General features: G+C 43.7%; 1 protein-coding gene across 2 annotated transcripts in view; it reads left to right on the plus strand.

Annotated features, from left to right (window-relative positions):
* Nucleotides 1-209: 209 nt before the first annotated feature.
* The window catches only part of jag1a (jagged canonical Notch ligand 1a), a 36,857-nt gene continuing 23,532 nt past the window's right edge, over nt 210-13,534 (plus strand). For both annotated transcript variants that reach the window (XM_060899093.1, XM_060899094.1), the window contains exons 1-5: nt 210-793; nt 1,887-2,195; nt 8,601-8,658; nt 11,580-11,837; nt 12,343-12,403. In XM_060899093.1, coding sequence (XP_060755076.1) covers nt 722-793; nt 1,887-2,195; nt 8,601-8,658; nt 11,580-11,837; nt 12,343-12,403 — 758 coding nt within the window. In that variant the 5' untranslated portion in view covers nt 210-721. The remainder of the gene's footprint in view (nt 794-1,886; nt 2,196-8,600; nt 8,659-11,579; nt 11,838-12,342; nt 12,404-13,534) is intronic.

Here is a 13,534-nt window from a genome sequence, read left to right on the forward strand (position 1 = left end):
ATATAATATAATATAATATAATATAATATAATATAATATAATATAATATAATATAATATAATATAATATAATATAATATAAGAAAGCGGTTTGTAGCTACACCTGACTGATATGAACCGAACCCAGTGGGCGAGCGCACTTTCATAGCCCCGCCCTAGGTTTTGAATATTAAAAAGGGTCCCTCTCGGGCTCCGCCTCCTCTCCGTGAACGCGCGGTATAGATAGATAGATAGAAAGCTCGCTTTCCCACAAACCGGAGAGGGTTTTTTTTCGCTCAGCGGTCCAAGTAGGAGCAAGGCATCGTGGCGCCTGACGGGACAACGGGGAAAACTTCAAAGAGAGAAAAGGAGCAAAAAGGGATAAGGATTGGAGGGACATAAAGAATAATAATAATAATAATAATTGGAAGAAAGAAAAGAAGAAAGTTGTGGATAATAATAATAATAATCATTATCATAATAATAATAATCATACTAATAATCCGACCTCGAGAAGGTGCGCGCGGCGTTGGTGACTTTGGGCTTTTACGCAAAGGAATTTATTACCGTACCGTTCCCAGGGATCGCGCGCGTCGTGCTTGTGCGCCCGTGCATGTGCACACCGGAACGGAGGAAGTGCGTGTGCGCGAGCTTTCAGTGAGTTTCGGCTGAAGTTTGAACGGAACCAAGCAAACGAAAGGACCGGAGAGGAGAGGACCGGACCGGACAGGAGAGGCGGCACCATGCGGAGACGGAGCTCCACTTTCACCGCCGCCGCCTGCGTTCATCTCCTGATTCACTGCTTCTGCATGAAGGTAAAGTCCTGTGTGTGTGAAGGAAACCCTAATGCACTTCTTTCCCCATGCAATCTGCATGCACACACTTCCCAAGCTCACTTCTGTTTCTAAACTGCGTCCTCACCGTCATTTTAGCAGCGCGTTTCTCATTGCGCACCTTTCCTTTCCTTTCCTTTCCTTTCCTTTCCTTTCTACCAGAAGTTGTAAGAAGTTTCCAAAAGTACGCCATGAACTCTACTTTCAACGACTCCAATATTGAACATCCTGTCAAAACAGCATGCACCTACCATACAAACAAACAAACTTTTTTTTTTCTTCCTTTTTTTGAACTGGTTCTTTGGATCATCTCCAGAAACCTTGGTGCTGAGATCCTTGAACCATTTCCCTCCCAACCTTCAGAGCTGTTCTCTAGTAGAGCCTTCACTTCCCTGAGAAACTTTTCATTCCATTCTATGGCTCTTAAACTTTTTTTTTTTTTTTCTTGATACCTTTTTCATTTTTGTTGCCCACACTCTCAAAACATCATGGGAGGTGTTTTAAAGGGGGGAAAACCTAACAGGGAAAAAATAACTCCGGTTGTCTGGGGGAGAGAAGAAAAAAAAAAGGAAAAGTAGAATCCCTTAAAAGTGCCTCCAGGAACCTGGCTGGAGAGATTCCTGAAACATGCATGGGGAAAAAAAGAGAGAGAAAGGAAGAAATGTTCAGTAAGAATCCTTCATGTTTTTTTAAAGACTGCACCACAAAATGGCTTTCTTAATGTCATGTGTTTTGTTTTTTATGGTGGATGAATGATCTTTAGAAGAAGAATAGTTAACATAGTCCACTCTGGAGGAAGAAGTTTTGGTTTTGGGTGTATATATATATAATATAATTTTTTTCCTTCCTGCATTGTTTCAGATCCCTCTTTTATAGCATTTTTATTTTGAGTATGAATGACAAATATAGGGTCTGTTACCATGCTGTTTTGGATGTGCCCATTGTCTTACATGCTATAAATGTCGTAAAATCAACCACTAATTCGATATTTAACTCAAGGGTTTGTCTGTCTCTCTCACTTTCTTTTTTTTCCTCCTCCGTCTTTAACAATCTCTGTTCTTGTTCCCGTTCCCAGCTGTGTGAAGCATCGGGCCACTTTGAGTTGCGTGTGCTGTCAGTCAGGAACATCAACGGGGAGCTGCAGAGCGGCTCGTGCTGCGACGGCACGCGAAACGCAGCGGACAACAACAGATGCACGCGGGACGAGTGCGACACGTATTTCCGCCTGTGCCTTAAGGAGTACCAGTCCAGGGTGACCCCCGGTGGACCATGCAGTTTTGGCAGTGGATCTACTCCAGTGATTGGTGGGAACGTTGTGTTGCCCAAGACCTTGGCAGAGAACGACAAGGCTCGCATCGTGCTGTCTTTCAGCTTTGCTTGGCCGGTGAGTTTTACCTCAGTGTGTGTGTGTGTGTGTGTGTGTGTAAACATGTCCAAGTAAACAGTTGATGTTTCCTAGAGTGCTCACGTTCCTTTGCGCTGATTTTCGGTTTGCTTCCTCGTGGTTTCCAATCGATTCGATATCCAAGATCGGGAATGTGTTGGCACCAAGAGAAGAGGAAGTGGAAGAGGGAGGGGCCTCTATGGACAGTAGATTTACTATCAGGACCGTTAGTTAGATCAAAGACTTAAACAATGGTGCCTCGTGTAAAGAACACATCAGTTTATCACCAACTTCCACCACTGTTTCACACACAATGGCAACCAGAAGAAGGTGCATTGATTTGATTTCCAGTAACCCCAATGATCATCAAACAGTTAGAGCAGTGATGCGTTTAGTGGTGTGTTTTGTTTCGGTCCCAAGCTAGGTGAATACTCCTACTTGTTTAAACATCTCCAATGCTAATGTTTTTGGTCATTGTTTGTCTTCATTTTGATCACTTTTCCTCACGTCTTAAGATCCTGAATGCGCCAATTGTTCGTAGTGTCGTGTTTTACTTTCGTGACCCCGAAGGGCTTTGCTGTCAATACCAGGTCAGACCAAGTCAAGTCTGAGGGGACCAATTAGGCCTTGTTACCATGGCAGCCATCCTTCAAAACCTTTCCCTGCCCCCCTTTTCCGCCCGCCCAATGGTCCAGACCAGCTCCAAAAATTCATCCTGAATGGAGAATAATTAGACATTGTCATCTTGCATGCTTTCTTTTTCCTTCAATCTCTACCTAGCAATTGCAGCGCCAGGCAGTGCCGGTCTGACCCTCGGCACAATGAACCCAACAAAGAGCCGGGTTTAGAAGGGAGCACAGCGGGGTGTGTGTGTGTGTGTGTGTTTTCAGTCCCCATGTTGTACTGTTTTTTGCATCATCAGCAGTGCCCAAAGCATCAGTGTGTGTGTCTGGAAGGCTGGTGTGCGTGTTTATGGTGGTTGCGAGGAAACCGCTCTCCAACAGTACACCAGTTTTGTTTTATTATTTCATTTCTGGATGCTGCTCGGGAAATGCAGCCGCTGTGTCGGTTGACGATGGTTTTGGACGGCATGCCATTGGAGTTGTTAGCTCAGGGAGTTCCCGGTTACTCAGTTTGGATGTGTTGTAGCCAGGAAATGCCTCACCTCCGAGAGCATTTATGAACAGGACTCGGGGTGGTGTTCTAATCCCCCTGCTAGTGCCTGAATGGTCGAGAGTTAACTCAACTTCATTATCATGGTTGAGTTTTTAAACATGTGTAGCTCAAAGATTGGCAAAAAAGACGGAACGTTTTGGATTAAAATTGAGGCTTCTGGACAAGATATTACTTATTACTTATGGAGATGTGCTGCAGTTCTGCACTTATCTCCAACTTCTTGCATTAAATTCTGAATTCGTATGACTCCTGCTGAAAATCCATGCAGTTATGTCTATGGAATGCACTGCAGTTCAGTGGAATTGTGTGTTATAGGGAATGTCCTGCAATTCCAGGCAATTATGTGAAGTTTTGGATTACTGAATTGTCACAAATTCCATATGCAGTTCACAGCAAGTCAGTGCTGTCCTGTATTTCATATGGAATATAACGCAATTCCATGAAATTCCATTTTTGCATGGGGTGTACTGAAATTCCACGCAAGTGTGTTAATATGGAAAATCCCACAGTTCTATCCATGTGCTTTCATGTATGGAACATACCACTGTTAAGTGGAGTGGAGTTCTGCACTCAGTTTATATGGAATGTACTGCAATTCCATGAAATTCCCATTTGTATGGAATTGTAGATTAATTTGGAACTTACCAGAGTTCTATTCAGTTTTTTTTTAATGGAATATGCCACAGTTTCATGAAATTCTGTTTATATGGAATGTATTGCAATTCCATGAAATTCTGATGGACTGATATTCCGAACAGTTGTGTTTATATGGAACATGCCACAGTTCCAGGCAATTCCATGAAATTTCTATGTGTATGGAATTCCATGGACTTGTAGATTAACCTGGAACTTACCAGAGCTCTGTTCAGTTATTTGTGGGGTTTTTTGTTTGGGTTTTTTTAATGCAACATGCCATAGTTTCATGAAATTCTCAATTTATATGGAATGTATCGCAAATCCATGAAATTCCGATGGACCGAAATTCCAGGCGTATGTTTATATGGAACATGGCTCAGTTCCATATCATTCCATGTATGGATTGTACCACAATTCCAGGAATTCCATGGACATGTAGTTTAATCTGGAACTTGACAGAGTTCTGTTCACGGTTTTCTTTTTTTTTTTTAATGCAACATGCCATAGTTTCATGAAGTTCTCAGCTTATATGGAATGTATTGTAAATCCATGAAATTCCAGTGGACCAAAATTCCAAGCAAATGGGGTTTTTGTTTTTAAATATGGAACATGCCACAGTTCCATGCCGTTCCATGTATGGGTTGTACCACAATTCCAGGCAATTCCTATCCTATGTGTATGGAATGCCATGGACTTGTAATTTAATTTGGAACTTACCAGAGTTCTATTCAGTTATGGTGTGGGTTTTATTTGTTTTTTGTGGGGGTTTTTTTCTTTTTTTTTTAAATGGAATATATGCCACAGTTTCATGAAATTCTCCGTTTATATGGAATGTATCACAAGTCTACGAAATTCTTATGGACGGAAATTCCAAGCAATTGTGTTTATCTGGAACATGCCACAGTTCCATGCCATTCCATGTGTGGATTGTACCACAATTCCAGGCAATTCCATGAAATTCTGATTTATAGAATTGCCATCCATTTTGTGTGTATCGGTTTTTGGGGGTTTTTTTTAAATGAAGTATACAACCGTTTTGTGCAACTGTGTTGTTTTTTTTGTTTGTTTGTTGGTTAGTTGGTTGTTTTGGGGTTTTTTTTGTTTGTTTTTTTTAATCCAATGACATGCCACAATTCCCTGACATTCCCTGGCATTTATAGGGAATGTATCAGAATTCCAACCAATTCCATGAAATTCCTATGTATGTGTTCCATCCTGTAATTTCATGTGTTTAATTTTGCTCTGTGTGATTCCGTGGTTTTAATGGAAGGTTATGCAACTGTGTGTGTACATAAAGTCTGTTTTTATGCCTGAATTATGTGAAAACGGAATCTCTCGAGCATCGTGTCCCATGCAGACGGAAAACGTGTAATGTAGATGTCGGTGTGTGGACGATGTCCAGACATCCCCCCCCCCCCCCCCCCCCCATTTTATGAGCTTGTCTGTGTGCATCTCCCTCTCTTTAACTTGGACCATTCCTGTGTTAGTGGATGTGAATCTTTTTTTTTTTTTTTTGCCCCCCCCCGATCCGAATGGCTCTACGGTGTTTTCTGTTCTTTGTCTTCGATCTTTGTAAATGGCTGATGCGTACTGTCCAGTGTGTGTGTTTCTGTGTCTGTCTCCATTTTGTCCTCAATTAGAGTCTGTAAAGTGTGTGTGCGTGAGTGAGTATCCCATTCCCGACCACCGGCGGCTGTATGTATTAGCGGTAAACAATAGCGCTGGGCGTAGGGCCGGGTGGATTAGGGTGAATAAAGCCTGGTGGGTCACACACACAGTGCGGTGGGCCATGAAGAGGCGACAGGAAGCTCAGGAGGACATTGTGCTGAAGAGGCTATAACGTGTGTGTATGAGAGAGAGAGAGATTTTCACTGGACCCTGTGAACTAGATGGATGCACACTGTGTGTGTGTTTGCCTACTTCTATTTTGTTTTTGTTCTCTTTCACTCACTGTGGCTCAGACACAGTGAAAAAGGGAGAAAGCATTGCGTGTGAGAGCTTCATTTAGCAAAGCTCACTCAGTGCGTGATCACTGAGGAACAGAAACAGTGCAGAATGCATGTCTCCTCTCATCCCTTCACTTCTCTTTTCTTTTATTCACTTCTCATTTTCTCTCTTCAGTTTCCACATGTGTATATAAATTTGATCAGGGATGTCACCGGATTTCCTTTTTTTTTTTCTCTTTCTTTTACCTGAGTGAGCTTTGCAGGTAATGCTACAGGTTAATGGTAAACTTGCCTCAAAAAAAAAAACTCCTGCGCTCCTATTAGCAAATAACTCTCACTTTCAATGACCTCATCAGTCGGGCTACTGACGCATCATCGTTCTTGTCGTTGTAACAGCAGCACAACGTATTTATTATTATGATTTATTATTATTTTGTCCCACCCATGTTGAGAGATTCCTTTCATTTGAATATTTGTCTGAACTCGTCCTCTTTCGCTTGGTAGATGTTTTGCTTTTGGAGTCGTATCCTGTTTTGTTTTACGTTAACATGTCAGGTGGGGCCACGAAACCGTAGCTTGCCTAGAGTCTGGGGGTGAGGCTTTGTGAGGGGCGGGGCTGTGTGTGTACCGGGCTTTATTCCCTCCTGCTGCAGCCGGAGCCCATTAGCCTGACTGGGATTGTCCAACATGAGCCTTGTGTTAGGCTGTACCATGCTGAGTGTGTGTGTGTGTGTGTGTGTGTGTGTGTGTGTGTGTGTGTGTGGATGCATGGAGGGCTCTGGTTGGCGAGGCGGTGAAGATGATCTCCTGCAGTATTTCATTGAGCTGTGCTACGCTGAGGGAGAATGTGTGAGAGCTGGAGAGTGTGTGTGAAGAGAGGAGAGAGGGGCTACACTTACCCTCTATCTCACACGCGCGCACAATCGTACACTCTATCCACTCCTCCTAACCCACACACACTGGCCCTCTGGCCCTTCAGCACAATACGCTCGCATTCTTTCAGAGTCACACAACACACACACTCGGCTGTGTGACTTGTTATCTGATATTGGTGAGAGAGACAGTGGCATTAAGAGTGACAAAGGCCTTCAAAAGCAAGCCGCTACTAAGGAACCCTTTGCTCGCCCCTCCCCCATCACACACACACTTCGATCCTCAGACTGAAGTTGTTTTAACTGCCAGCTATAATCAGAGAGAGCGAGGGAGAGAGAGAGAAAAGCAGGAACAGGCGAGTTCACTATCGCCCCCAGGGGTTTCTCCGGCCGGGGGGGTGGGGGTGTGTTTGCAAGAAGCTGAAATTGATTGGCTTGGGAACCTGAGTGCATGTTACTAGCCGTTGTTTGACTTTCTCTCTCTCTGTCTCTCTCACACACACACACACGAAGCAGCTGCTCCCAGATCAGATCTGTTTATATAAAGTTCATATTTGTGCCAAAAACATTTTATGAGACTTATTTATTTGTTTTTGCACACTTTTTTTTTTTTGCTTCCTCGTTATGACTTTGCTTCTGGAACCTTTCCATTCCCTCGGGAATTTGCTTCTGGAATTCTTTCTCTTCCCAAATCCTCCTTTCACTTCTGGGAATCCAGTCTTCTGCTTCATTTCCCAAATCCTTCATTTGAATCCGGAATATTGTCCTTGCCTTAGGTACCCTTACACTGCCTCTGGAATCACTTTCGGGTGCTTTCAGTATTCTTTGTTCTTCCGCTGTCCCGGGATTCTTTCTCGTAGATTCCTTGATGCTTCCAGAGTCTTGTTGATGCTCTACTTCCAGAATCTTATGCTTCGGGAATCATTTTCCTTTGCCTCTGGAATTTTGTGTCTTCCTCTAGTATTATTGCTTGGTGCTTTTTAGATAGAATCTCGTCTTTGCTTCCGGAAGTTTCCTGCTGGCCCGGAATCTTGTCCTTTGCCGCAGGATTCTTGTGCTTTGCCTCATAAAATTGATGCTTGTCATGTCTTGGTCACGCTTCCGGTCTAATGCTTCATAAACCGTTCTTTGATGCATACGGAATCTTTCTGTAATTCCGGAATTTTTTTTCCTCCCCCCCCCCCCCCCCCCCCCCCCCCCCCAGTGTTTTTCCATGTGCTCCAGGAACTCTTCTCTTCTGCTCCAGAAAGCCATTGTTTGCCTCACTAATCTCATCTCTGTCCCAAAGGAATCTGTTCTTTGTTTCCGGAATCCCTCATCTGCATAGGGAATCGTGTGTGTGTGTGTGTGTGTGTGTGTGTGTGTGAGAGAGAGAGAGAGAAGAATAATTCCTCGGGGCTCCAGGAATCTTGACCTTTGCCTCTGGAATCTGTCTTTTCTCCTGGAGTTCTGTTTTTTTTTGTTTTTTTTTTTAAATCTCTGGAATGCTTTTATCCAGTGATCAAAAAGGAAGATGTTGAGGAATAAACCACCAAAGATGAAGTTTGTCTTAATTTGTATTCAGTTTGTTTATATTGTTTGTGTGTGTGTAGCCATGTAAACGATGGAAGTTAGTCCCTTCGAGTGGTGAGAATGCATGTTTATTCCAGGATGGTTGATGACCTTTTAAAGAAACGGTATAAACCTGTAAAATGTAATGCTTTTTATCCTTGATTTGTGTTTCAAGAAAGAGTACGCCTGGATTTAACCTGTCTCTCTTTCTCTCTCTGTCACAGAGGTCGTACACACTGATCGTGGAAGCCTTGGACTTCAACAATGACTCGAGCACTGGCAGTAAGTGTTTCTTCTTTTATTTATTCTTTTCTCTCTCCAGATAGCGCTCTCTCTCGCGCGCTCGCTCTCGCTTGCTCGCTCGTTCTTTCTCACACACATAATCGCTGAGTAAACACTGTGGGAATGGAAAAACATGATTGAAATGCTGAGGCGGGCATGGACAGGAAAACGGGAAAGAAAAGCGATGATGGGTAGCATGCATTTGTGTTTGTATTGTGTGTATGTGTATTTTGTTCAATTCTTCCATAAAAATGTTTTGAAAGGCTGATGACTAAGAACAGGTGCGAGCAGCAGTTTAATAACCGGATGCTCATTTTCTACACATTGTGTAAAACACTTTGACAACTTCTTTTACTTTACAGGGGGGGGAGACCTGTGCTGGGTGTCTTCTTAACTGAGAACATGATGCTCATTAATACTTTTCTCTGTCTGTGTTTCCTCTCGGTGAGGGGTGTGTGTGTTTGTTTGTTTGTTTATAAAGGTGAAAAACAATACAGTACCCATGATTCTCTGCGGTATCGACTCCCGGTCGCAGACTTTGCAGTTGCGTCAGAGTGCATGGGCTCTGTTCAGAAACTAAAGTGAGTTTGAAGTCCATCCAAATATCAGGAAGCTACTCGGACCTGCCAAGAGCCGTGCGAGTGTGTGTGCGCGCGCACGCACGTGTGTGTGTGGTGGGGGGGCAGGACAAATATTGACTCGCTCTTCACATCAGCACATCAAGTGGCCTTTAGCGTTCGCCTAATGTCTAGTCGTCCTCATTAAAGCACACACTCCATCACTCGCGTTCCCTTTCGCATGTGCTCGCTCTCTCTCTCTCTCTCTGACTCACACATGCTCTCATTTCACACTAAACAGATCTTGAGAATTCCTGTGATCACCCTGACTCTAAGTTAAATGATTAACTTTTGTAACTTTCAGTTAAATTAGAGACTTTCTCAGTACAACTGCGTGAAAGTCAGGGGGCGGGACTACACACAAGCTCGGTTAGTGTTCATGCAATACAGGATCAACACCTGTGACCTATCCGTGTCCGATATGCAAACTATTTGATGATGATAACATGGCAACCAGAAAGTTTTAGCAACCGAACCTGTGTGCTAAGCATGTTTAATTTTGCTAAATTAAGTTTTTGTTTAGGCGGCACGGTGGTGTAGTGGTTAGCGCTGTCGCCTCACAGCAAGAAGGTCCTGGGTTCGAGCCCCGGGGTCGGCGAGGGCCTTTCTGTGTGGAGTTTGCATGTTCTCCCCGTGTCCGCGTGGGTTTCCTCCGGGTGCTCCGGTTTCCCCCACAGTCCAAAGACATGCAGGTTAGGTTAACTGGTGACTCTAAATTGACTGTAGGTGTGAATGTGAGTGTGAATGGTTGTCTGTGTCTATGTGTCAGCCCTGTGATGACCTGGCGACTTGTCCAGGGTGTACCCCGCCTTTCGCCCGTAGTCAGTTGGGATAGGCTCCAGCTTGCCTGCGACCCTGTAGAAGGATAAAGCGGCTAGAGATAATGAGATGAGATGAGAAGTTTTTGTTTACCGACAGAACCATGCATGTAAAATTTGAATGTTTTGATTACAAGCTAATGACCAACAGATGATGGTTATGGTAACGTTATGTTTTGATAAGCTTGGATAATTCTTACATAAACCTCTGTGAACACGTACTCAAATCCCACTCATATCCATTGGTGGTGACAAATACAAGCTAATTTATCAGCAGTTAGCTACTTGACTTGCTAAGGTTAGCAATATTTGTAATGACAGGAAAAAATGGCAGGGTTTCTGAATTTTTACATTCGTACATATTTGTAGATTGTGGCATTTTTAATGATGTGTAGAGTTTATTTGTAACTTGTAGTGGGGTGTGTGCGCGCGCGTGCACACATGCATTGCATTTGACATGCAGCTGAGAGCTCCTTTACTGTATCCAAGTGTATATGAGGGATGTGAGGTCGCGTTTCACCGATCAGTTCAGCTCCAACCGTCCGTCCATCACCTCTCTCCAAACGTACTTCACACACCACATGAGCCACACACACACTTCTCACTCTACTGAGCGAATACTGAGCGAATGCCTCACACTGATGCGGGATTCCAGATTGCTCTGGAAAAAATTGCTACGGGTCATCCTTCTGCCACACACACACAGGTGACGGAGGGATTAAAGTCACACTCTGCCTCTTGACCAGCTTTTAGGAAAAGTTTGTACATGTAACCATTTGGGTCGTATGATGTGGCCGCCATGTTGAATATTTTCCTCGTCACGGTGTAGAGAAATGCAATTAAAGTGCAGCTGCCATCACATACAGGCCAAAACACACACCATAACCTCATACTCTCACTGGTCATTCTACTCTCTCTCCTTCACTTATTCACTTACTCATGCACTTTGTCCTCTCTATAGTGTGTGTGTGTGCGCGTGTGTGTGTGTGAAGGATACAGGTGTCTTGGGGAAAGAAAAGGCGACCGCAATGATCATTATCACAAAATAAATGCGTGAACCTCCTTGTAACCTCAAGTCCAATCAACAAAATGTACATCATTTCCAGAAAGCAGTGCTCTGGTTGGTTGGTTGGTTATGATGACACATTGGATTGGAATTCCAATTTGATTGGCTACTATGGCATTGTTGGGAACTGGACCAGGATTGGATGATTGGATTGGCTACACTGGCGAAGGGGGTAGAAACTATGGTCTGATCAATGACTATATTAGATGGCGCAGTGCCATTATACTTCATGTAACTCTACTGTTTGTTGTACCAACATTTGAAGTGTTAGCTTTGAGCAATAGGAAGCCACACTTCTCTTTCCCCCCCCCCCCCCCCCCCCCCCACTGGGATGGATGGAAAGACCAGAGGCCACACCTCCTCCTTCACTACAGCATTTACAGTATTTGACTAATTCCTACATGCTTTCCTGTCTCTCAGGTGGCAGTGGTCAGGTGATCGAGAGAGCCATGCAGTCGGGGATGATCAACCCGAGCCGACAGTGGCAGACGCTGAAACACAACGGTGCCGTGGCCCAGTTTGAGTATCAGATCCGCGTCACCTGCGACGATCACTATTACGGCTTCGGCTGCAACAAATTCTGCCGGCCACGAGACGACTTCTTCGGTCACTATAACTGTGACCACAACGGCAACAAGACGTGCCTGGAGGGCTGGGCTAGCCCTGAGTGCAGCACTGGTGAGAAAGTTAGCCACGTTTGTGCTTGATTTCAACTTTTGGTATGATCAGAAGCAACAATTATACCTGCAATATTCTCAGAATATCATAAGATGTAACTTATTTTGCATTTAGTGCAGAGTCAGGCTGTTAATCAGTGGTGTGATGTGATGCCATACCGTAGTTAGTTTAGCGCTATTGATGGTGGATTTGCAGCTTTACTACCCCCCAACCCCACCTCACATTTGTAGCATCTGGATGTGGATCAGCAGGGATTAACGCTGTGGTGGGAGATTTCGCTTCTTTCTTTCTTCATTCGTTCATTCATTCATTCATCCTTTTTTCCTGCCCCGAGGGGGAAATGATATCATGGCTTGTTGCACACAACAGCGAGCGCTGGATGACTCACTGGCTAAGCTGATAGCAGAGAGAATAAATGACTGTGATAACAGGCCAGACAGACAGCAGTGACCCTAACACTCTATCTCTGTCTCTTTCTTTCTCTTTCTATCTCTGTCTCTCTCAGCAATCTGTAAGCAAGGCTGTAGCACAAAACATGGATCCTGTAAGGCGCCCGGAGAATGCAGGTAAATAAAAAACTTCTGGATATTTCCAAACCAAACAAATCCCACTGCTTTGTGTATCAACATTTTGCCTCCATTTCAAGAAGGAGCACTAACGGAAACATGGATAGATGGACAAATAATATTATGACACTGTCATAATACACGACGGTTTGCAATTTATTCATTAATTTAGTGAACACTTTTTTTTTTTTTTTTTTTTTTTTTTTTTTTTTTTAATTTAAACTGATTTATGAATGAGAGAGTATACCATTCATGCACAGAACCCAGCAAATTAGAGGCTTGGGAAAACATAATGCACTCTCCGTGTGGTTTAAAAACATGAAAACACAGTTGCTAGGCAACTGAGGAAATATGCACACCACATAATATGGAAACTAGTTGATGCCTGAGGCTAATGATTTCCCTAGCTATCATATCTCATCTCATTATCTGTAGCCGCTTTATCCTTCTACAGGGTCGCAGGCAAGCTGGAGCCTATCCCAGCTGACTACGGGCGAAAGGCGGGGTACACCCCTGGACAAGTCGCCAGGTCATCACAGGGCTGACACATAGACACAGACAACCATTCACACTCACATTCACACCTACGGTCAATTTAGAGTCACCAGTTAACCTAACCTGCATGTCTTTGGACTGTGGGGGAAACCGGAGCACCCGGAGGAAACCCACGCGGACACGGGGAGAACATGCAAACTCCGTATAGAAAGGCCCTCGTCGACCACAGGGCTCGAACCCGGACCTGTTTGCTGTGAGGCGACAGCGCTAACCACTACACCACCGTGCCGCCCCTAGCTATCATATACCTGTTTTATGCAAATTGAAAGCACAGTGACTGGAAGTAAGACAGAATTATTTGGAATAGCAACATTTTCCTCAGATGTGTTCGTAAATCACTAGAAAAAGACTCGGGACACTTAGAATTGCACATATCAGAACTATAACCAAACTAAGCCAGTTCTAGAAGGAACTATACGAGTACTATATGAATATTACTGAATAATTTTATAATGTAAATGTCCCTCAGTCCTTTAAGTCTATATGCATTAAGTGTCACACGTGTCGTCAAATTAGTGATCGCCTTTGTTAATTATTACGTTTTTGTTAATTATTAGTATTACTATTGCTTTGTTG

This window comes from Neoarius graeffei, chromosome 18, assembly GCF_027579695.1.
Source record: "Neoarius graeffei isolate fNeoGra1 chromosome 18, fNeoGra1.pri, whole genome shotgun sequence".
Taxonomy (NCBI): domain Eukaryota; kingdom Metazoa; phylum Chordata; class Actinopteri; order Siluriformes; family Ariidae; genus Neoarius; species Neoarius graeffei.